The following is a 23,534-nucleotide window of genomic DNA, read 5'->3' as shown; positions in this document are numbered from 1 at the left end:
CTAGTTAGTCAATGTTAAAAGAAAGAAAATGGGAACATTTGCATACATTTATTTTTTCTTACAGAACATTTGTCTATTAATTATATATGCAATATCCACTATAGGTATTAGATAAACCAATTAATGATTGGTTATATTTTAAAAAGGCTTATTTTATCTAGTATGGAAAAAAGTGTTGAGGAATATCTTATTGTAGCTCAATAATAGCAGTAGCTGAAACTGCAGTACTGTGTCCCTGGCTGGGCGGAGCTTTAAAAATGACCACATACAGCATCAGTTACAATATTGAATGAAAAAAGAAACATTTTACTAAATTATTTCCACTTTTCTTTGCTTAGTATTTAATAAAGGATCACTGGTGTCAGGCATTCTGGGCGTAAAACAAGAACTGTCATCCCAGGAAGACAAGGTTATTCATGCATACATGGGCATTGATCCAACCAGGCCCAAAGCATTGGTTAAAACAACAATAGGAACAATAAAGCCAATAGGAAAATCAGTATAACAACATAACCACAGTTCCTTTTCCATTCAGTCCCAAGTGCATTATACAAATACAATGAACAGTGCTAAGCATATTCTTTCATATTTAAAGTATAGATGTCCACTATTGGGATTTTACTATTTTTCTATTAACAAAGCTTTTTCACGAGGCTTAGGTTTAGTAATTACAAAATGAGTGATGATTTGGTCCTTTTAGCTTTAAAGTATATCCCTGAGGGTTTGCACAGCTTTCAAAACATAAAACCGAGAAGAACTGAATTTATGGTATGTTTGTTGAAAGAAAATGCAGTGCTGGCTCATTAATAAGGACAAAATAGTCAAATAACGTCAAAGGATATGAGGAACTATGAACCACATTTCACTAAATGTCTCAACAAAAGGTATGGAATTCAGTGTAAGAGCTAGAGTGTCTCAATAAAAATGAAATGCACTTAACCATATTCCTTCACGGAAGAATAACCTACAATTAAGGTTTGAACTTTCCCCCACATGCTAAGGGTGTATTCACACTTGTAGTTCTCTGGTTCTCTGGGTTCTTTTGATAAGAAAACCAAAAAAGAAAATGAAACATTTAGTCCTGGTTTGCTTAGCGTTCACACTAATTTTACACCAAATTTAAAGATACAAAACAAAACAATAAATGGCTTTTATGACATATTTTGTGACAGAACTTACTAAACATCCAAAACAAAACCTATTTTTAGTGTTGCATCTTGTGACATCATGTCCCGTTTTTGGTTCATTTACATGTCTTTGGTCCATGTTGCGTTCATATTTAGTTTGTTTGGAAGTGGATCGAGACCCATCTTTTCAGGGGTCTGATTGTGCTTTTTGGTGCGCACCAGGGTTCGGATGGCAGCGTTCGCAAGTATGCAAATGAACCGCACTAACAGAGCAATCGCACCTGAGTTAATTTTAATCAAACCAAACCTGGCAAGTGTGAACACACTCTAAAGTGTGTGATTTTTAAAAAAGTTAAACAAACACTTCTCTTTGGGAAGCATCGTCCTGAGGTACATGGATTTGCATGAGCGCTTCTACCCGCTCCATGTTGGCCAGAGTTGGGGAAAGGTCTGGGACTGTGGGTGTGCAGGGTGAGGTTAAGAGAAAGTCGCAGTCAAAGTTTGCGAAGGGTTCCAGGGTCAGGCCTCGACGGGATTTGGCAGGCCGGTCAGGCCGGTTCTTCAGCTCCAAGATCAGCTCCATGGGGGTCTTTTGGAGCAGATGGGAATCAAATGGCGTGCCGTGGAAAAAGGTTTGGCGCTTGAAGCGTTCCAGTGTCCGAAGGCGACGTATTGGAGTCTTACAAAGAAGCTGAGGAGAGAAAAATTGGGTTTAAATGATTGAAGTAATGCAGTTATTACTTAAAAGGAGACTTGCAATTTGTTAAAAAATGACATCTCAACACCAGGAATTAGTGCTCTGCCTTAATTTTTTAAAGGTCCTCACTTGTAAAGAATCACAAATAAGATCAATTATTGAGCTTAAATAGACAGCATTCCTGCTTCTCAGGTGTATCTCCTGAGAAAAAGTTATTAGTACACTGAAATAAAATGTGTAGGATTTACTTTGAAACATTTTTTTTTACTTAGAAATTGATAGGAAATTTCACAAATACTTACAAAGAAACTGCAAGTAACACATTGAATTAAATATTACATTTTTAAATAGAAAGACTGAAATACTAAAACTTGCTCCAATAATCTTAAAAAAAATTATTATCATTTTTACAAAGTAATCTCACATTACCTCTATAATTTCAGAAGGGATCTCAAAGTCTCAAACTGTTCAGAATCACAATCAAAAATGAAAAAAAACTCTCCTAAAATGATCTGAATTAAATAATGACCCAAATAATCTAAGCAATCCTTTTTATAAAGGGATTTTTTGAATGATTTTGAAAAATATTTTTTAATGATCTCATTTGTGTCTATTTTTAGGGAATTTCAGAGACAAAATTGATACTACTTTGAACATTTTGGTGAATAAAGCTCCCCATCAGGTGTCCAGGTCTCACCTCTGTAAGCAGCAGAGCAAAAGGAGGAGAGAAGTTTTTTGGCATCTCATAAGGGAAGCAGCGTACCCTCCTCAGCATGCAACAGTGATCCGGTTCTGGGGACACTGGAAACTGAGGAGGGAGGGGGGAGTTAAGAATGACTTGGCAGAAAAGACACATCAAACACACGCAAACGTGTCATTTCCCCCACAATGAGCAAAAATAAACACAATATATGCAAATATATGTGCATTTGTCCTCACCTTTCCAGTGGCCAGTGCGAAGAGGAGGATGCCGAGAGACCACCAATCGGCAGTGTGGTTGTAGGGACCACCGCTAAGGACTTCAGGAGCTGAAGAGACAGATTTCATGAGAATCTTGCATACATTCCACACACAGCTAGACAAAAACATCCTTTCATTTGCTCAGCAATAAATATCATTTAGTGACTCATTTGGCATTTATGTACATTATTCCACACATAATTCAAAGTAATTCTTTATTTGTTTTCATTTCTTGATTTAATTTACCCATGTATTGAATTGTTCCGCAAATAGTGAATGCCCTCCCTCCACGCTCAAGACGCCGGGACAAACCAAAGTCAGCCAGTCGTAGGTGGCCTGTAATAAGATAGACGTTTATTATTGATCATTTAAGATGATAGGTTATAAGGTTTCAATATTATTGTTGTAGAACACTGTTAATTATTATTATTAATATCATATTATATATTTATGATTAGATGTTCGTCATATGACCTTTGAATTTTATAAGCTTTGATGTCATATTTCACTTCAGCATTTTAACAAACAAATATTGAAATAATTGAAATATTACAATAGAAATGTTGTGAATTGGACTATTTGTCAATATTGTATTGCTATCACGATGTCACATTTGTGAAAATACTCTAGGCCTATTCGGAAAGCGTGAAGCCTGGATGTTCTGGAAGATTCCATGTTTACATGAAAAAAGTGGACACATTCTGCCCTCTACTGGAGTGACTAAAGAACACAGGCTGCCTTACCCTGATCTGTTAGAAGGACATTTTCCATCTGTTAAAAATACAACAGTGAATGTTTTTAAGACATTCTTCTGATATTTTAGGGATCATATTTATTATCATTACATCATTATATAAAACAGTGTATACCTTCACATCACGGTGGATGATTGCACAGTCATGAAGGAACCCTATAAACAGAGATGATGCAACATGATTATTGTGATGAGCATTCATAACTACTGTACTTGAACAAAAATTGCATTTATGTGCTTGACACAAAATGTCGGTGTTTGGTGTTTTAAGCCCCCAACGGCGCCTTCCAGGCAGCGAGGGGATGGGTAGGTTTAAGGTTGAGGGTAGGGTTAGCTGCCTCTAAGGAGCCATTGGGGGCTTAAAACACCATCGAGCCAAAATGTCAAGGTATTTTTTATTACCAGGATCAGTAAAAATCTATAATATAATATAAAATTTGGTCAGACTTTAGATTAGGGTCTGATTCTCACTATTAACTAACTATTAACTATGACATTTTGCCTCAATAAACATAAACTTAGGCATTGGGTAGGATTAAGGGATGTAGAATATGGTCATGCAGAATAAAGCATTAATAATGTGATTTATAAGTACTAATAAACAGCCAATATCCTAATAAAATGCATGCTAATAAGCAACTAGTTAATAGTGAGAATTGGACCCTAAACTAAAGTGTTTCCTTAAAATGGATATAATGCAGCGGTGTTTTAGAAAGGTAAATGTAAGACTTTTTAAAGAAATTTTCACGATCAAGTAAAGAAAATTGAAGGAATAAATTGAAGGGAAGACAATACGTCAATATGTTTCCCACATGTAACTGTCCAGAGAAAAACATAATGAGTTGTATTAGCAATACTTCACTGTTTAAAAATACAACTTTCAACATATATCCGTTACCTTTTAATTCATTATCTTTATAGTTGTGGTGTGGACTCTGCTATTCTTTTACATTTAGAATGATTTTTAGAACTATATCTTTATCGGTATCGCCTTTAGAACGATTTCTACAAAAACCACCACAACTTTCAACATTGAGAAAATTAATAATTGTTACTTGAGCGCCAAATCAGCATATTATAATGATTTCTAAAGGTTCATGACACTAAGCATCCAAGATGAGCGTCATTGCTTACCTAAAGCAGAACCCAATTCAGCAGCAAACACTTTTACCACATCCTCGCTGAACTGACAAATCATCACCCAGTATGTGTACAAGTCTCCTGTGCTGCAGTAATCACACACTAGAGAGGGAATAAACAGAATCAAATCACATGAACAGTGCCTGAATGTGCAAATCCCAAATAGAGATAAACATGAACACAAACATCCAACTGATACATGGAAAGGGCAAGTGAACGCAGAGTAAACATCTGTCACTTTGGGAGATGACCAGATTCATAATACATCAGTCAAGACCATCTGTTTCTAACAGTTATGCCCTCACCCAGACCACTGACTGGTAAAACATCATGGTTTAGACAAAGTACAGAACATTCTGGCCTGGTTTCACAGACAGGGCTTAGATTAAGCCAGGATATGGCCTTAGTTCAATTAGGACATTTAAGTAGCTTTTATAAACATGCCTTAGAAAAAATCATTACTTGTCTTTACTTGAGATAAAACAATGGCACTGACATAGTTTAAGATATGTCAATGCAAGTTGCTTTTAGTTAAAATCGCTCAAATCGGTCATTTGTTCACACTTTTACAATTTTCTACATGGTGAATGGCACATTGTGCACTATATAAGGCATAGGGAATGATTTAGACAGTGTAAACACTGGAGCGAATGAAGTCTGGTTTCACGTTAGTGTCACGTGAGCCGCCACAGTCCAGAGACACGATAGAGTGGATCATATGATCGAGTCGGCACAGACCACAAACATATCAGACCCATTTGAATTCTGCACAGAATGCTATATTTTAAAGCAATATGGGGGAGAAACGGTCAGAGATTAGGAGGAAACTGCAGCTTTAGCGAGCTCAGCGGCTCTGGCCGAGCTGTCTAAACTAAACGCTATTGGCTATTTTAAAAAAGGGTCGGAGCTGTTGGATATGTCCCGCCCTGTCTTCCTGTTTAAATTACATCAACACATTGAATAATGCTGCACTTCAATGGGCCTTTAAGCCTTGTCTGTGAAACCGGGCATCTGTGTTATTAAATAGGATCTTAAGCTTTAAGATCCCAATGATTTAAACAAATCCCAGTAGTGATCTAGACTGAATAAAGTGTCAAAACAGTGCAGGCTGTGAATGAAGGAATCAGGTGGCAATCAAGTGGTGGTAAGAAGTGACACGTTCATCGTAGCTTTTGCCAGGAGAAAGCATTAAAGAGGTGAACTGAACATCAAAGTAGAAGAAAATTCACTTTCACAAATCCAGTCAGGATCACTGGGAAATCAAACACTGGGGAAAAAGGACTTGAGGTTTGGATTGAGGTGTCCTAAAACCTAGGAGTGTTACTAATGCTGCCTTCACGTGCTACCGGGATTTATCGTAAATACGAGTTTCCTAGATAAAAATTGGACATGAATGCCCTCTCAATTAGAATTTACCACTGGAAAGATCGGGGATAATTTTGATACCCAAGATCTCAAGTTGGGTGGGCCATAAACATGGGATATCTTCTATCTCAAGGTGACAACACATGACGTTATATCCTGAGCTGTTCTGAATTATGCGTTTCTATGGGACCAAGTAGGAGCTCTCAAACAATTCCCATCTTACAAGCTGTATTTACAAGCTATTCGAGGACATGAACGCTATAAAAGTTGAAATCACGTAATTACGACGTGGAGTGAACGCACCTTTAACTCCACCCTTGATCAAACACACCTGAACAAGCTAATCAAGGTCTTCAGAATTACTCGAACATTACATGCAGGAGAGTTTGAGCCAGGCTGGAGCTAAACTGCAGGAAGTGGATCTCGAGGGCCAGAGTTGAGAACCCGTTCTAGAATTCAAGAATTCTGGCCAGTCTAAACGAACTGATCTAATTCAGAAATAACAGTCTGTGGGTCTATAGATGGTTGCAGAGGTCTTGGATCCTGCTCCTGGAGACCCACTGTCCAGCAGAGTTTAGCACCAACCTCAATCAAACACACCTGGACCAGCTAACCTCACAACAATGTGCTCAGGATGACTCGAAGGTTGCAGGTTGGAACTAGTGGACTAGTGAGATAGAACTAGTGAGAAAGTGGGTCTCCAGGAGCAGGATTATAGACCTATGGATGATTGTACAGTATATCTAAACATTAGAAACATCATGAAATCAGCAACTTTAAGTGCAGTTTGGGTAGTTCTGAGTCTCATAATTTGTAGACAGCGTGGCAGACAGAATCAGAGCAAGAAATGTATTTGAACTGTGAAGTGTGTATGGTATATTTTACACATTTTCCACCAGCATAGTATGTTGAGACAACTATAGTTCAGCCATTCCAAAGGTTGAAATAAAGTGGCGCTTAAAAAACATTGTTTTGTTTGGTTTTTGAGCATCCAGACAAAGCAACATTTGCTCAACCAATTGAGTTTGGGACGGAAGTACCTGTTTGGCCAAATTATGGCTAGTGGGGGGTGTTTGGTAACCCTGTTTGACAACAAGCATTTTTAAACTCTTTAGTTCAATTAATATTAATAATTATTAGGTGCATCGATTCTACAATAAAATGCATGTAAACATTTCAACACGGATCATTAACTAATGTTCAAAATATTGGAGTCAGTTTTTTTTAAACATTTTAATTAGCAAGGGGGCATTCAATTGATCAAAAGTGATATTTAAGATTTTACAGCGTCACAAAAGATTTATATTGCTGTTCTTTTGATCTTTTCTATTCATCAAAGAATCCTGAAAATAAAATACATCATGGTTTCCACAAAAATATTAAGTAAATCACTGGTTTCAACACTGATATTAATAATAAGAAATGTTTCTTAGCTCAAAAATCTGCATATTAGAATGATTTCTGAAGGATCATGTGACACAAGAATAAATAAAAATGTTTTGATCAAATAAATGCAGTCTTTATGAGAAGGAGAGCCCCCTTTCAAAAACATAAAAAAATCTCACCGACCCCAAACTTTGAAAAGTAGTGTATCGTTTCAGATCACATGTCCTCTTCACAGCTGCGCACAGATTTGAAGAGGAATGACAGTTTGTGAGAGCTCCAGGCAGATTTTCATGTCTCGATGGGGACAGGGCCACATGGCACTTTGTGTGAGGGAAGACGGATTTAGTGGTGGGAAAGGCAGGAGGAGAGTTGGGGCAGGGGTGTGTTCTGATTCACTCACTAATGTAGATGTGTCGCTGGGTCTGCCAGCAGTCCCGCAGGTCGTGGACAAAAGGGTGGCGGACCTGACGCTGCAAGGTAACAGTTTGACAACAAGAGCACAGGCACAGTGAGTCACAAACCTCTGTGGGTTTTGAACTCGACCTCTTCATGTACCAGGGTGATAAAGAGACCTGCTAATATTCATCCAAGCTCTCTTTCAGTGAATTTGCATTAATTCCCTTTCTGTTGCTACAAAAACACACACCACCTCAATCTCCATAGTACTTATGACATAAGCTAGAAGTCAGTGTCTGTAAAAGATGACACAGACCATTTAACGTAATGAAAATGAGGACATTGTTGAAAAGTGAGGACTTGGGCTCACCTGGACTATTACTTCCTCCTTTGACTGCTCCAAAACACCCAAGCGCAAAATCTCAGATTTTGGAATAACCTGCATTAGACAAAATAAATCACAAATGGCAAATGACCATTACTGTGTTACTATGACAGGCTGCTTCTTTCTCATGAGGATGAGGCCCAGGTCATATACATTACCGTTCACAAGTGTGGGGTCAGTACGTTTTTTTATAAATAAATGTATAGTCTTATCCCACAAGGACGAATTCATTTGGTCAAAAGTGACACTGACAGTATTTCTATTTTAAATGAATGCTGTTCTTTAGAACTCCCTATTCATCAAAGAACCCTGAAAAATGTATTATGGTTTCTGCAAAAATATTAAGCAGCAAAAACTGTTTTCAACATCAATAAAAACGTTAAGAAAATTACTTAAGCTCCAAAGCAGCATATAAGAATGATTTCTAAAGGATCATGTGACACTGAAGACAGGAGTAATAATGCTGAAAATACAGCTTTGCCATCACATAAATTAATTTTTTTATATTCAAATAAATAAAAAGTTAAACTTTTTAATAATATATGTTACAGTATTACTGTTTTTTTAATCAAATAAATGCTGCCATGGTGAGCATAAGTGTCTCGGATACTCGGACACAGAAATGAGAGAGATGGAATATGGACACAACGGGAAAGTTTATTGAAATCCAGCAGGAACAACGGAGAACAAGTGAGTATTGACTTTGGCAGTTTGAAGCAATGGTAGACAGGATAATTTGGGTTTCTTAAAGGGATAATCCACTTTAAAATGAAAATTCTGTCATATACTCACCCTCATGTTGTTTCAAACCTGTATGAATTTCTTTCTTCTGCTGAACAGGAAGGATATTTAGAAGAATGTCAGTAACCAGACAGTTTCTGGGTCCCATTGACTTCCATAGTAGGAAAAAATATATACTATGGAAGTCAATGGGACCAGAAACTGTCTGGTTACTGATATTCTTCTAAATATCTTCCTTCCTGTTCAGCAGAAGAAAGAAATTCATACAGGTTTGAAACAACATGAGGGTGAGTATATGATGACAGAATTTTCATTTTAAAGTTGAGTATCCCTTTAAGCCCTATTCGGACTGGATTAGTTTTACAAGGGTAGATGGAGTAATGTAATTTTACCACAGGACGTCTGTAATATAATTGGCCAATTCGCCCAGGATAAGGAATCTCAGTAAAACTAGCAGAAGTGGGAGGGGTAACTTGATTTACGCACCGCCGTCACCTTCCTGATATAATATGCACAAACACATATAATCTATATTACCTATTTATAACAGTAAGGTCCGATCGAATGATTTATTAATTACATTTATTAAATTCTAATTGGGTTCTGTTGGTAATAGGCACTTACCTAAAGCTAAAAGAAGTTTCGTGCCTCTGACAAATGCTTTTGACCTTATTTTGATCTGAATGGTATGCGGAAAACACTTGAGTTTTGCCACAGACTTGAGGTCGCACCGCCTAGAACACAATTGAATGCTTTTTCAAGCACCACCACACTTGGAAAAACCACGGAAAAGTACTTCTAAACAGGAAATGACGGAATGTTTACGTACATATTTACAGTGGGTTAATTCGCACTGGATTAGTATTACCTGAGGTCATTTTTCCGGACCTTTTTACAGAAGGTAAAAGTCACCATAATAATCTTTATTGACACTGTCCATAATGATTACTGAGATGGTACATTTGAACGGGACCAAAATAACAAAGAAGCTCGTGTAATAATTACTTTCCCCCACCTCTCCATGTTAAACTAATCCCGTCCGAATTAGGCTTTATCTGTTGCAGGCTGACAAGATGATGCACACAACCAATGAAGGAGGCTGAGGAGATGAGGAGCTGGGAATCTTGGAGGTAGTAATGGGGATAGACTTCACTTGTAGAAGACACTGAGATGACTTGGAGATTGCTATGTTGAAGCAGGTAAGCCTTCACAAGGTGAGTATCAAAGTAAGTTAATTAGTCTTTGCTCTTGATGAGACCAGACAAAGAGCTGAATCCGAAATCGCCTCCTAAACCCTCATTCACTATTCCCAACGTTAGTCCACTAATACTGTTCACTTGAAGGAGTGAATGAAAACAAGTGAGCAAATTCGGACAGCCGTTGAGCGTACATCGGTTGTACATTCGTTATTGCGGGGCAATGTGGGATTAAATGAGTGCACTCAATAACGTCCACTATGGTTTCGGACACCACAAATGGCTGTCCCCTCAAATAACGCCCTAAACTTTATGTTTAGTTTTAAGTAAGGGATAATCCACGGCTAGCTGTGCAATAAGTAAGGGTTAATGCCCGACGAGGTGTCCATTAACAGGTTTTAATGGACGACGGCGAGGCGTGAACCGTCCGACGCGCAGAGGAGGACGGTTGCCTCCGCCGAAGTCCATTAAAACCTGATAATGGACACCTCGAAGGGCATTAACCCGCTTATACCATGGTTACTTACGAAAGAAAGATATATTTTATCAATTAATAATACTTTAATGTGTTTTAGAGTAAAAATCGTGAGGGTTTTTATTTATTAAGTCGAGCGCACTATTTAATATCTCCCGTATACAGGCGTTGCCAAGCAACGTGACCACAGCGACCCGACCGCAGCAGTTGATCAGTGAGTTTGAGCCAGCGCAATCATTTAGAACTGTCATCAGGCAAATCACTTTTTAACGGACACCCTGCAGCCAATCAGAATCGAGTATTCACCCAGACCATGGTATAAAAGATTTTAATGCACTACATGGAAGTAAAGAACCACCTTACGCGAAGGGCATTTATTGTTCCGAATAGAAGACGACCCAGATTATAAGACACCCCACCTTTTTCAAGATATTCTTTTTTTCCCGTGGATTACCCCGCTTATACCATGGTCATTTGCCAGCATTGACGACTTAATGCTGTTATTGATGTTTGCAGTGCAATATTTGAATGGAGAGGTAAAACTAAAGGTTATTTTCGTCAGTTACGGCTTGTTACATCTAGCATTCTGCCCACTTTGAATCAGACACAGAGATCAAGTAGTGCGTAAGTTACAATTTATTTGAATGAATGAATTATAGCATTTATTTGAATTCATTATCAAGAGAGAGAGGAGTGAGAGAGAGCCATAATGCTTGTGCGAATTACCTGCGTTTGTTCAGCATCTCTCTCTATTAACAATAAAGCTGTGAGTTTAATTACTTCAAAACCAGCAACGTTACCCCCTCATTGCTATGTATGTCCTATGTATGAATGTCTTTACATTATAATAAACCTAAAGATTGGCAACTGAAAATAATCTCAAATATAAGATAGTTTTGATTTGTTTGACATTTTTGTGTAATTTCCTTTTATATCTATTAGTTTTAAATGTGTAAAATAGAACAATGAGTAGGTGCGTACAAACGTTTGATTGGCTTATAGACAAAGTTTTTACCTTAACGGCGTAGGTCTTTTGCTTCGACTTATCCTTGACCTTTAAAATGGGACCAAAAGATCCTTTCGCTATGTAACCCAGGACCTAGGGGTTGGACGATAAGATGAAATACAGTGAAAAACATATAAAATAAATAAGAGACTGATGACTAATGAGTGAGGTTATTTTCACCTTTTGCCCTTGGCATCTCTCACCTGAAAATGTTCATGTCCTGGGACATTGCGGTGGGGGAACTCAGGCAGAAACATGTTGATAAAGCTCGGAAAACTCCAATCCATGCAGAGTTTCTCAGGGCCCGGTAATGAGGAGACCAGGTGCTCAGGAATGGATGGCTCCTTGTCACAAATCATTCTATGTGATCCGATTCGTAACGGGTTGATTTTGCAGAGCCCAGCTGGGAGAGAAATACCCACAGCAGAGAGAAATCCCCTCCATCTGGATATTTGTGATTGCTCCTCCGACCCTGTGTTCTGCTGTGAATGAAAGTCATTAAATAATCATTACATGGTTACTCATATTCCAGCAATGACCTATTTTTCAACATGCTCATTGGTGTTTCTGTATGGACACTTTGCAATCCCAGCAGTCATTATAGATCACCATCTTTAATTTTAAATAATAACAAAAAAACGTACTAGGAGAAAATAATGGGTTATAAATGACATAATTTAAGGGATGGTTAAAATTTTATGGTTAAAATGAATTGTTTTTTTTTTTCATGTCCCAGCACCCGTCAATTATGGATGAATAAAAATTGAAACATTTCTTACATTTTCAATTAACAAGTGTTAAAATGATTTTAGTGTGTTTTGTGTGATCTGGCATATGTGGTTTATGAAGACACAAATGTATATAATGACATGGGTATTACAACATAAAGGTGGTTTATGAGGACACTTCATGTGCCCTTGTAAAACAAAATGGCTTAAAAACATACTAAACTGTGTTTTTTTTTAATTAAAAAAAAGCTAAATGTTTTCTGTGATGGGTACATTTAGGGGTAGGGCTAGTGTAGGAGAAATATACAGTTTGTACGGTATAAAAATCATTAAAGGTGCAATAGGTGATCTGAGAAATGCTAAATTAGCATTCGATCCCGCCCTCACTTCAAATAGCCATAGCAAATTGCGTACATTCACGCGCTGATGACGTATGATGTCTGCGTTAACAGGCTGAGCAGTGGTATGCAAACACACGTTGACTGATAGAGAACACATGCTATCATTTCATTCGGACCGAACGCGATGATTGAACGTACATTTTATGGTCCTACGCCTTCCAAAGACTATATATATATATAAAAATACATTTAGACCGTTAAACATAGTGATTGCTATCAGGATATGAGGAGAATTTCAACCAGCATAACAAAAATGTGTGTGTGTGTGTGTGTGTGTGTGTGTGTGTGTGTGTGTGTGTGTGTGTGTGTGTGAATAAAATACCCTTGTGTAAAACTTTCACCTCGTGGGATGTTTTGTTCTTTGTCGTCATTACCACAACAAAATGATTTTAAACTCATGCTCATGGGTACAACATTAAATAATAAAATGATAATGCAGTCCAAGCAAAATCAAATAGTCAGTATTACCCCAAAAAGGTTCAATTTTGTCATTACTGCATCATTGACGGTGACCGTGTCAGTGTGTAGTTAGTTGTAATGATGAATTTAAGAAAAACAAATGTGTATAGTTAGTTTAAAACAGATAATCAAATATTGCATGCATTGAAATGTGTGTGTGTGTGTGTGTGTGTATAAATTCAAAAGTGCCTATATTAAAGGAATCACTTAAATATTCATATGAATTAAAGGATGTTAGTCATACTGCCACAGCTTGTCCTTTGGCTTTGCTTTCAGTTCAAATTAGGGCTGTCAAACGATTAATCGCGATTAATCGCATCCAAAATAAAAGTTTGTTTTTACATAATACATGTGTGTGTACGGTGTATAGGCTAATTATTTTCTATATATAAATACACACACATGCATGTATATATTTAAGAAATATTTGCATGTATATACTGTGTATATATATTTATATTATATATAATTTATATTATATATAAATAACACATTTTCTTAAATATATATATGCATGTGTGTGTATTTATATATAGAAAATAATTATACTCCGTACACAGACATAAATTATGTAAACACAAACTTTTATTTTGGATGCGATTAATCGCGATTAATCGTTTGACAGCCCTAGTTCAAATCCACACAAATGTGAAATGACTCATGGAATTATTGTGCATTCAGAAAACAGTTCATATTTATTGGTCATTACAGTAGGTAAATAAATGTTTTAAAATCACTGTAATGCCCTGCTTGTCAATAAAAAACAATGTTCTGCAGCTTCATAAGACCTTTGTTGTATGTAAAATAACTATACATATATACTTTTATATGACATACTTGTCAGTATAATGTGTGACTTAAATTGCCCTATTAAGATTTGGCTTTTAAAATAAACGTACTCACTGCTATACTTTTACAACAGGAGATCAAACATAAAAGTAGCCTAACACATGCACAGTGAGCAGCCATCCTGAACACATGGTTTCTTTCAGCAAAGTAACTTTTTCCCACCATTAATAATAAGACAATAATAAAAAGACTAACCTTGCTGTTTTTGCTAGCATCGGCACCCATCACATTTGTCGCTCTGCGTGAATCATTAGTTGAATCTAGTGTTCATCCATGTTGTCGCCTGGAGTTTCAGTGACAGTGAGTGACAGCACTACCTATGTGCATTACTGTTCTAACCGCTCAAGTATGGACAGGGCAATGGCTTTTACATTGTGTCTTACACTGAACTATGAAGTCGAACTCATTTTCCATCAAAGCGTTATCGGTCTGACAGATATGGCGACAAAAACAAGATAATCTCCGATGGAGTCGACGAATACTGCGCATCCTCCCACGCACGTTGCTGTCACCCAATCATATTTTTTGCTGAGTTTTTATGCCACGCCCACTCGAGCGCCCTCTCAAAATAGTATCAGGAGCAGTCCGGGCTGAATTATTGACGCCTAGTTACATCCAGACAGTGATGAAACATGACGCTTTTAAACATTAAACAATATAGGATCATGCTTCCAGTTAATTTACAGTTTTATGACTGTGTTGTTATTGCATTAGCGTATAAGCTACTTGTTGATTTTTTTATCTTGTTTCTGGGGAGCCACAGCATATTTTTATGTCTCTCTTTTTTGACAGGATTGGGACACTTTTGCCATTGTCCCAATCAACCTGAATCACCCCTAGTCAGTTTAGTTGGTTTCCTAACGAGCTGATTTAAAGTTATACCTACAAATTGTGCAGTATAAAACTCAAGATAAATGTTGAAATGTATTTATTTGTGCTCCAGGAATGGACATTGTTATTTTAGTGTAATTGAGAAAGATTTTATTAATATTCTGAATTAATTTAAATTTTTATATTAAAGTTTAAGCATTTTTCAAATTTTTATCAGTTCTTGTTTTTTTTTGTTCTTTATTTCAGTTTTAGTTATTTTAGTAGGCTACATCAATTTCAACTATATGAAAATGTTGCCTATAGTTGAAATATTTTTAAATTTTTAATTTTAGTTCAGTTCATTTATTTCAAGTATACCTAACAAAAAATGTTTAGGTTTTAATCTTAGATCACTATAATAACCCATGGCTCTGAATTATTGTATTTGCGTTTTTGTCAGTTACTGACAATGCTTTTTTCATGTCCTGTGACAACTGATCTGTTCAGCAGATTGCATAAGACAAGGGATTGGATTATCTCTGTGTTGTTGGTAAATGACTGAACAGTTGGTATGACTGAGTTTATGAAAACATGTTGTCTATGAACATTCAATTATGTTTGTAACATTATTTCTGATTCATTGATTAGATTTTTTTTTATGTTTTGTTGTCTTAAATTTATTGATGACAAAAAGAGCAGTAGTACACTACAATAAAAAAGACAATACAATTTACATTTTTTTTTTACATACAATACATCACATATTATATTCGATAAAAGTAAAGATCATTGATCACATAATTGATAAGACTTAAGCCATGCAGTTTTATGGTAATTTGACAAATAATAAACATGCGTCACACAGTCTCATGGTACAGTTTAGCTTTAACTCCTCTCTCTGTCTTTGTTTTTCTTGTTCACAAATATGCACATACACACAAGTCAAATGCTTCATAATAACAGATTATATCAGTAGCTGCATAATTGCCCATAATGCATGAACGATGATGCTAAACGCAATGCTGAAATCATTCTCCTACAAAGAGCAACCATATGTGGCCCCTTTAGGCCACAGGTGAGGCACAGAGAGGAAATATTAAATAGCAACATTTTCACAATGTTGTTACTCAAAAATGTAATCAACTGGGCCTAGTAGCCTATGCTGTTTTAACTGATTCACTCTTGATATTTCATTTCAATATTTCTTTAAACCATACACACTAAAACATATGAACAATTTAGATCAAAATATTCAAATATTTGGGATAAAAAAGTGCTTTATTATACAATTCGTGATATGATTTCTTTTTAAAATAATCTTCAATAATGACATTCATTTGAATATTACATTATGAAACTTTGCATTTTTCCCTGCATAGGATTAAGGTTTGTCCACTCGTTTTCCATTTCTCCAAGAAGATATTTTAGAATATTTTATTAAAGGAAATTTTGCCAAAGTTCTAGTCTATTTTTTAGGTAGCCTAATACTCACCGTCCTATGCCTAACACATGGCTCGTGAATATTAATTAGGTAAATACTGCTGGTCGTTAAAATACAAATGCATGACTTATTAATATTAAGCGTCCGCCGTCATTCCTTCGCCATAGTAGTAATATTTGTAAATTCGCATCCCGGAAGTTCAGTTGTCAAAATGGCGACGCGCATTGCAAGCATGAGATTTTTGTATCCAATATTTCAACCAGCTTTGACATTGCGATGTAATGCCGTAAATATCAAACGATATGTACGTAGACGCACATCTGTATCTGGATTAATTTCAATGAATGAGTCGATAGAAAATTCGAAACAAGTCGTCGGTCAAACCAATGAACATTCATTAAAAGACATTTTCAGAAACCCTGAAAAAGCGAGAATTCAACGACCCGAGATTGCTACAAATGTGAGCCAAAGTGACATCAACTCGCATTCAGTTCAGTTCTCACAATTACGTCGGGAAAGGGTAATTAATGTAGACCGCCATGTCGCTGCTCAATCCACATTCTCCTGTTTCGGAGAAGTTGATGGTTTGCTGTATGAGAAATCACAGCCTGGCGACAAATGTTTGACGTGAGTGATACTCTTTATCAGACTTTATTGATATTTGTTACTACCAGCCTACAAAGATTAGTCTAATATCAAGTGCACTAATTGATTTTGGCTAAAGTTTAAGACAGAAAGAAATGAACAACAATTTTGACAAATATCATGACAATGATATATAAAACTATTTTCACATGAAATGAAGACATAAAAAGCTGTTTTGCTCTACGTGGAGCGGGTCGCCATCTCATGGGCGCTGTCATGTTGATATCAAATGTTCAGCAATGTCATGCATTTGACTCAGTTACTAACTATTGAGGAATCTTTATAGCTCTTTTTATTGTGTGTTAAATTGTGCTTACATTTTTGAAAAAAAAAATCATATTTTTTACCTTTTCTGCAAAATATTACTTAAAGATAACATTGGATATTAAGTAAATTATTTGTTATTATGTGCATGAAGATAAAAGTATTGGCAATTTTGTAAACTTTATCATTCTAAATGGCAAATTCTTTATTCATAAATGCAGAATGTAACAAATTTGCTCTTATAATGAAGCCACTTAAAGGAATAGTTCTGTCATAATTTTTCACCCTCACGTTGTTCCAAACTTGTATGAATTTCTTACTTCTGTTGAACACAAAAGAAGATATTTTGAAGAATGTTGGTAATCAGTTGACGGTAGCTAATGACTTGCAGTAGGAAAAAAAATACTATAAAAGTCAATGGCTACCGTCAACTGTCTGGTAACCAACATTCTTTAAAACTTTTTTTTTTTTTTTTTTTTATTCAACAGAAGAAAGAAACTCAAAGGTTTGGAACAACATGAGGGTGAGACATTTTTAATTTTTGGTTGAACTATCCCTTTAAGGTTATGAAAAACAAAAAAAGGTATGGTAAAGTACTTTGAATCTGTATTTGGCATCTTGTGAATGCCGTTGTTGTTGTTTGTTTAATCCCATCTTTGGAGTTACCGACTTTGGTGCCTGTTTTTATGCAATACTACATTCTTTAATTAAAAAAAGACTCAGTTGCTAATAATACTAGTAGTAACTAGTTTTTATGCAACAAATGTGCAGTAAGTGCTATAGTCCCCTTATTTACTACAACTAGGCCTAATGTTGCATTTAATCTCCATTTCATATGCAGGAAGTTGGTCAACATAGCTCGATCTAAGAAGCTTCGTGAGCAGCAAGGTAAAGTTGTTCTGGAGGGAACGCGTCTCGTACGCAGTGCTCTAGATGCAGGGGCTATAGCACAAACTGTTTATTTCAGTTCTGTGGATGCTCTGCGGGAGCTTCCCCCTGATAAACTCATATTTACCCGCATTGTGAAAGTTAGGATGGAAGATCCTAAAATCTGGTCTGATCTTGACACCTCTCAAGACATAATAGGTACGTTATCAATAAAGAAATTAATTGTATTGCTTAGGCTACTGCAGCACCTTAATCTGAAGGATGTTTTGCAGAAGCCATGTGTGACGTGACATTCTCTAATTGCAGCCATATTCAAACGGCCTGAGGCTTCCCATTTAACATTCTCACAAGAAAAGTATGGCAAGCCTGTGCCTCTGACATTGATTTGTGACAACATGAGGGACCCAGGAAACCTGGGCGCAGTGTTACGCTCCGCCGCTGCCGCAGGGTGCCATACTGTACTGCTGACTAAAGGTACCAGCAAGGCTTTTGTTTTGAAAATTTTCTCTTCCAAAGAATTAAAGGATTAGAATTAGAGTGATTTCTTTAAGGGGCAGTTATGTGTGTGTGTGTGTGTGTGTGTGTGTGTGTGTGTGTGTGTGTGTGTGTGTGTGTGTGTGTGTGTGTGTGTGTGTGTGTGTGTGTGTGTGTGTGTGTGTGTGTGTGTGTGTGTGTGTGTGTGTGTGTGAGGTAAAAGGACACAAGCTGCAGCAGCTCATTTGCATTTAAAGGAACAGACACAAAATGGTGTGTTTTTTCACCCTCAAAAAATATCTGTGGGATATTTTGAGCTAAAATTTCACATACACACACTGGGGACATTAAAGACATATTTTACATCTTGTGAAAAGGGCATTATACCACCCCTTTAACATAAAGTATTCCTTTATTTGAACAATAACAGCTGACAGTATATAAACATACTCGTTTTATCAGGGTCAATGACAAACAAGTGTCCATGATAAAGAAAATAATAAAATCTTTTCAAATTCTACTTTAAAACACACGTGCCAAGTTTTAGGGATTAACTCATTGGGCCCTATTTTAACGATCTGAAACGTGAAACGCAAGTAACTTTGTGGGCGGATCTCGGGGCGCTGTTGCTATTAGGCCGTGTGTCCACCAAAGCGTTTTTTCAATTGTTTTCAATGGGAGTGCCGCGTTTTTATAACGCCATGAGCGTAACGAGGCGCTGAGCGTCTTTTTCACGCTGAAGCGTTGAGCTTTGTGCGTTTTTTACAGGTTGCAGAGAGTTGAAGAATGTTTATCACTCATCGCTCATCACTGTCACTTTTTACCCAACCGTCCAATCACAGTGGAGGAGGGGCGGGACTAATACCACACCGACCAACCACCACATTCTGCTTGTACAACGTCAACAGATGACAACAACAAGCATAATAATGGAACAAAATAATTTAAAACAAGAGCCAGAGAAAATACATTACATTGTATCGACATTTTATTATAGAATCAACACAGAAACAAAATATGTGTGAAATGAGATACTAGTAACACTTTCGTGGATATTCTTTATCATAACAAGCAAAGTGTCTCAACTGAAAAAAATACTGCGCTGCCAAAACGCTCTCAAGCACTCACAGCTAGGTGTTTGCTAGGCATCAGCTGGCTAAAAACGCTTTGGTGGACCCACGGCCTTATACCAGCGGGATAAATGATTCTTGCGCCCAACGCAAATCTAAAATGGGTTGGTCTGAAGTAGCTACATTACTCATAGGTGTGGTTTGGGTGTAACGTGAAATAAACCAATCAGAGCATCATCTCACATTCCCTTTAAGAGCAGGTGCGCTTGTTCCATGGCGGATTGCTAATTATAACGGCGGATTTGGAGCAGTTCACAGCCGAGGAGACCGACGTTCTCGTCAGGGCCATAAAAGACAGAAAAGTGACATTGGGGTTGGGAAAACCCACCGAAATAAGCTTAGGTTAAACAGGCGTATAATAATTTGGGTAAATGTGTAAGCTAGATTTATGCCTATTTTTTCACATCTTCATGGACACCACAATGATTTCCCTCATGTGGAATATTTTTCCTTGTAATTATGGTTTGCAAAAATGGCAACTGCTGTGTCTGTGTAGATGAGATAAGCAAAGTGTATGCGCGTTGTGCACACGCTACATTATGGCCAAACATGCGCCCTTAAAATAGCATCTAAACGCGCCACTGACTTTAGACTAGGTTTTTCCTGGTCTGTGGTGGAATTGTTTTCTGGAACTGCAAAATAGCACCAGGGAACATTTGCGCCGGAACACGCCTCCTCTTTTCGCTGAACCGCCCCCGGGAGCGCAAGTTCATTCCCTAATTTACTGACGTGTGTCTATGGAGGGACAAGTCCGCTGTGCGTTGGGTGCAAAATAGGAATGATACATGTGTTGTTGTACAAAGTCAATAGGGTATATGTCGAACGCCGCATTACGAAACCGGAAAACAGAACGCATCGCTTCCGGTTCAGGTCTTTTGTATGTGCTTCATGCATTTTTTTACTGTTTTACTCCAGATAACTTAAAAGGAGCGAGCAAAGATGATCATAACCAATGTCCCTCGCATGTGAAGATCGATATTTAAAAGTAAAAAAAAAAAAAAATCTTCACACTAACGTTTAGATATTTAAATAGAATAAAAAGCTAATAACAAAGTGAGATAGGTAGGTTAGCTGATTACCTTAAATTCCATAGATATCGGCATCAGTTCATACGGCTGTTAACACTTTCTATGACAAGCGGATGCGATGAGACCAGGTTTCCGGTTTCGTCATGCGACGTTCGACATATACCCTATTGCGCTGGATGCAAGATAGGGCCCTTTGTGTTCATGTTGCTTTCTTATGGTTTTGAAAAACTTTATTCAATTTTCATACCAAAAGTTTAAATTTAGTGACTCTAAAAATGTTAACAAAGAGAGAAAAAGTAATAACATATTTTGTTATTAACATTTATACTACAGGGCCGTTGAATGCTTGAATCTGATTGGTTGACGAACGTTCTAAGGTGTGCATTATTTTCAGGGAAACGCACAGCTAAAGTAGTTCCGGGCAGGTCTTGACCGCATTACAGTTCCATATCACTTCGCGTAGGTAACCGTAATAACGGAAAATAGGATACAATTCATAACAAGACAAAACATTTAGCCGCATGCGCTTGATCTGGAATTTTCAATGTCTAGCTTCACAATCAATGGAAAACATGCAGTTTAATTTTAATAAATAAAGTATATAGTCCTATCTATATTATAATCAATAGAAAATTAAACTGAATATAGGCTAAATAAATGGATAGTCTGCAGTACGTAGGCTATTTTTATTGCAGATAATTTAACAAATAAATAATTATTGATAGGCCCACTTGTTAAAAGGGCTTTGTGTTTCATTTATTTGACTATAGTCTACTGTCATCTGTCAATAAAAAAAAAGAATGAACGAATTAATTAAAACGAATTAAATTAATAAATAAATAATAATATTGACGCACATGCTTTTCTGTCTCATTATTGCAACATCTCTCTCTCTAATAACTGCATTAATAACTGGGGACACACTTTAAGGCCAATTTGATACGTATGACTGATCATGCCCAAACGCGTGTTCAGCGCGTTCAGTCTGTGTTCAAAGTCGGTGTTTAAAATCTGCTGCGATAAAAACAGTCAGAGAATGTGTCAGCTAGTCGTGTGTCCCCAGCATTAGTCTGCTATCAGTGGCTCAAACCTCCGTTACTAACTCTAAAATGACGTTTTGGAATTAGCAACGGAGGCATTGGTTTAGATGCGTAAGAAATTAGTCCTACATACAAGAGCGTTTTAATGACAAAAACTTTCCAAACGTCTTGAAATACATAATCTGAACAATGTTTCGAGGAGTGGTAACTGTAGTATAAGCGGAATAATTGACTTCAGGCCGTTGAATTATTAGAAAAATAATGCACACCCGAGGTGTAACGGCCACTCCGCTTCGCGTCGTGACCGCATTACCACCTCGGGTGTGCATTATTTTTCTAATAATTCAACGGCCTGTCGTCAATTATTCCTTACATATAGATACATACATACATACATATATATACATACGTACATACAAAAGTTGCTCTTTTGATTTAAATGGGCAAATGCTTAAGAGTCAATGATTGGATTATTATTGCAGTGATTGTGATGTTTCTAGCATGTTATATTGGGAACAGTTCTTCTAACCCTAATTGATGGAGTGTGTAGCTTTTCATTTCTTAAACAACCATGTTAGAAGACTCATCATGGCCATATTCAAGGATGACAATGTCAAGATTCATCAGGCTCAAACTGTGAAAGAATGGTTAGGAGGAGCATGAAGAATAATTTTCACTCATGAATTGGCACCTCTGAGTCCAGACCTTAAAATCATTGAAAGTCTTTGGGATGTGCTGGAGAAGACTTTACGAGTGCTCGACTCTTGCATTGTCAATACAAGATCTTGACCAAAATATTATGCACTTCTTGATGAAATTAACATCACAACATTTATGTGCAAGAGTCAAGCTCTCTGTAAATCTTCCTAGCCCATCCCAAAGACTTTCAATGCATTTAAGGTCTGGAACTTAAACATTCTATGTTGACATATGTTTTATATTGTATTTTTACAGTAATAATAATGTTTTATTTTAAAACAATACGAACTTGATATTGTTTTTAAAAAAATGTTTTGTTTATAATTCAGGATGTGTGGATGTTTGGGAGCCCAAAGTTCTTAGGGCAGCCATGGGCGCTCATTTCCGTCTCCCTATAATCCCAAGCCTAACATGGGACGAGATTCCAAGTCACCTGCCTAAAACAGCAACCATTCACGTAGCCGACAACTGCAGCACCACCACGACTGAAGATGACCATACTGTAACCCCTAAAAAACAAAAAAAGCCATCTGATTACGGTTGGGTCAGAGGCCATCAGCACCCAAGGAAGGTGGAATATGAGGATGGCGATTTGTCTGGTTTTGAGGATTATGATAGTCGCAAATCCCTTGAGACTCGGTATTATTACATTGACTGGGTTGCTAGGCACACAGGCCTCATAATTGGTGGAGAAACGCACGGTCTGAGCCGGGAGGCTTTGCAAGTGGCTGAGAGGACTGGGGGGCGGAGATTACTGATCCCCATGGTACACGGTTTGGACAGCCTGAACTCTGCTATGGCTGCAAGTATTTTGCTCTTTGAAGGACGGAAGCAGCTGCTGTCTCTGGCTGAAAAGATAAGAATTTGACAGAGACCACAGCCTCATGAAATAAAGACATTAATGCCATTGCCATGCAATGCTTACATAATCGTTATGTAATATGAACGCATCTGTGTGCTTTTCTGTGATATTTAAATATTTGTATGCAAATTAAAGTCTTTATTCTGATTAGGGTTTCATTCATCCATTCATTAAACAAAAGAAAATGT

At 37.1% G+C, this 23,534-nt stretch overlaps 2 protein-coding genes across 2 annotated transcripts; one reads left to right on the top strand and one right to left on the bottom strand.

Annotated features, from left to right (window-relative positions):
• Window positions 1-33: 33 nt before the first annotated feature.
• On the bottom strand, window positions 34-14,557 carry rskrb (ribosomal protein S6 kinase related b). Its single transcript, XM_081390237.1, has 12 exons — window positions 14,261-14,557; window positions 11,832-12,110; window positions 11,638-11,721; window positions 8,196-8,264; window positions 7,830-7,899; window positions 4,673-4,780; window positions 3,654-3,694; window positions 3,528-3,555; window positions 3,031-3,120; window positions 2,764-2,852; window positions 2,522-2,632; window positions 34-1,818 (listed from the first exon to the last, which is right to left on the bottom strand). Exons 1-12 carry the CDS (start codon window positions 14,288-14,290, stop codon window positions 1,480-1,482), a joined length of 1,338 nt encoding a protein of 445 aa, XP_081246363.1. The 5' UTR covers window positions 14,291-14,557; the 3' UTR covers window positions 34-1,479.
• A 1,928-nt stretch (window positions 14,558-16,485) lies between these two features.
• On the top strand, window positions 16,486-23,534 carry mrm3b (mitochondrial rRNA methyltransferase 3b). Its single transcript, XM_081390723.1, has 4 exons — window positions 16,486-16,943; window positions 18,067-18,311; window positions 18,420-18,587; window positions 22,814-23,534. Exons 1-4 carry the CDS (start codon window positions 16,528-16,530, stop codon window positions 23,350-23,352), a joined length of 1,368 nt encoding a protein of 455 aa, XP_081246849.1. The 5' UTR covers window positions 16,486-16,527; the 3' UTR covers window positions 23,353-23,534.

Source organism: Scardinius erythrophthalmus (assembly GCF_964197995.2).
Source record: "Scardinius erythrophthalmus genome assembly, chromosome: 17".
In the NCBI taxonomy this organism is placed as follows: Eukaryota; Metazoa; Chordata; class Actinopteri; order Cypriniformes; family Leuciscidae; genus Scardinius; species Scardinius erythrophthalmus.
The sequence above is the reverse complement of the archived record's forward strand: the minus strand, read 5'-3'. Positions and strand labels throughout refer to the sequence as shown.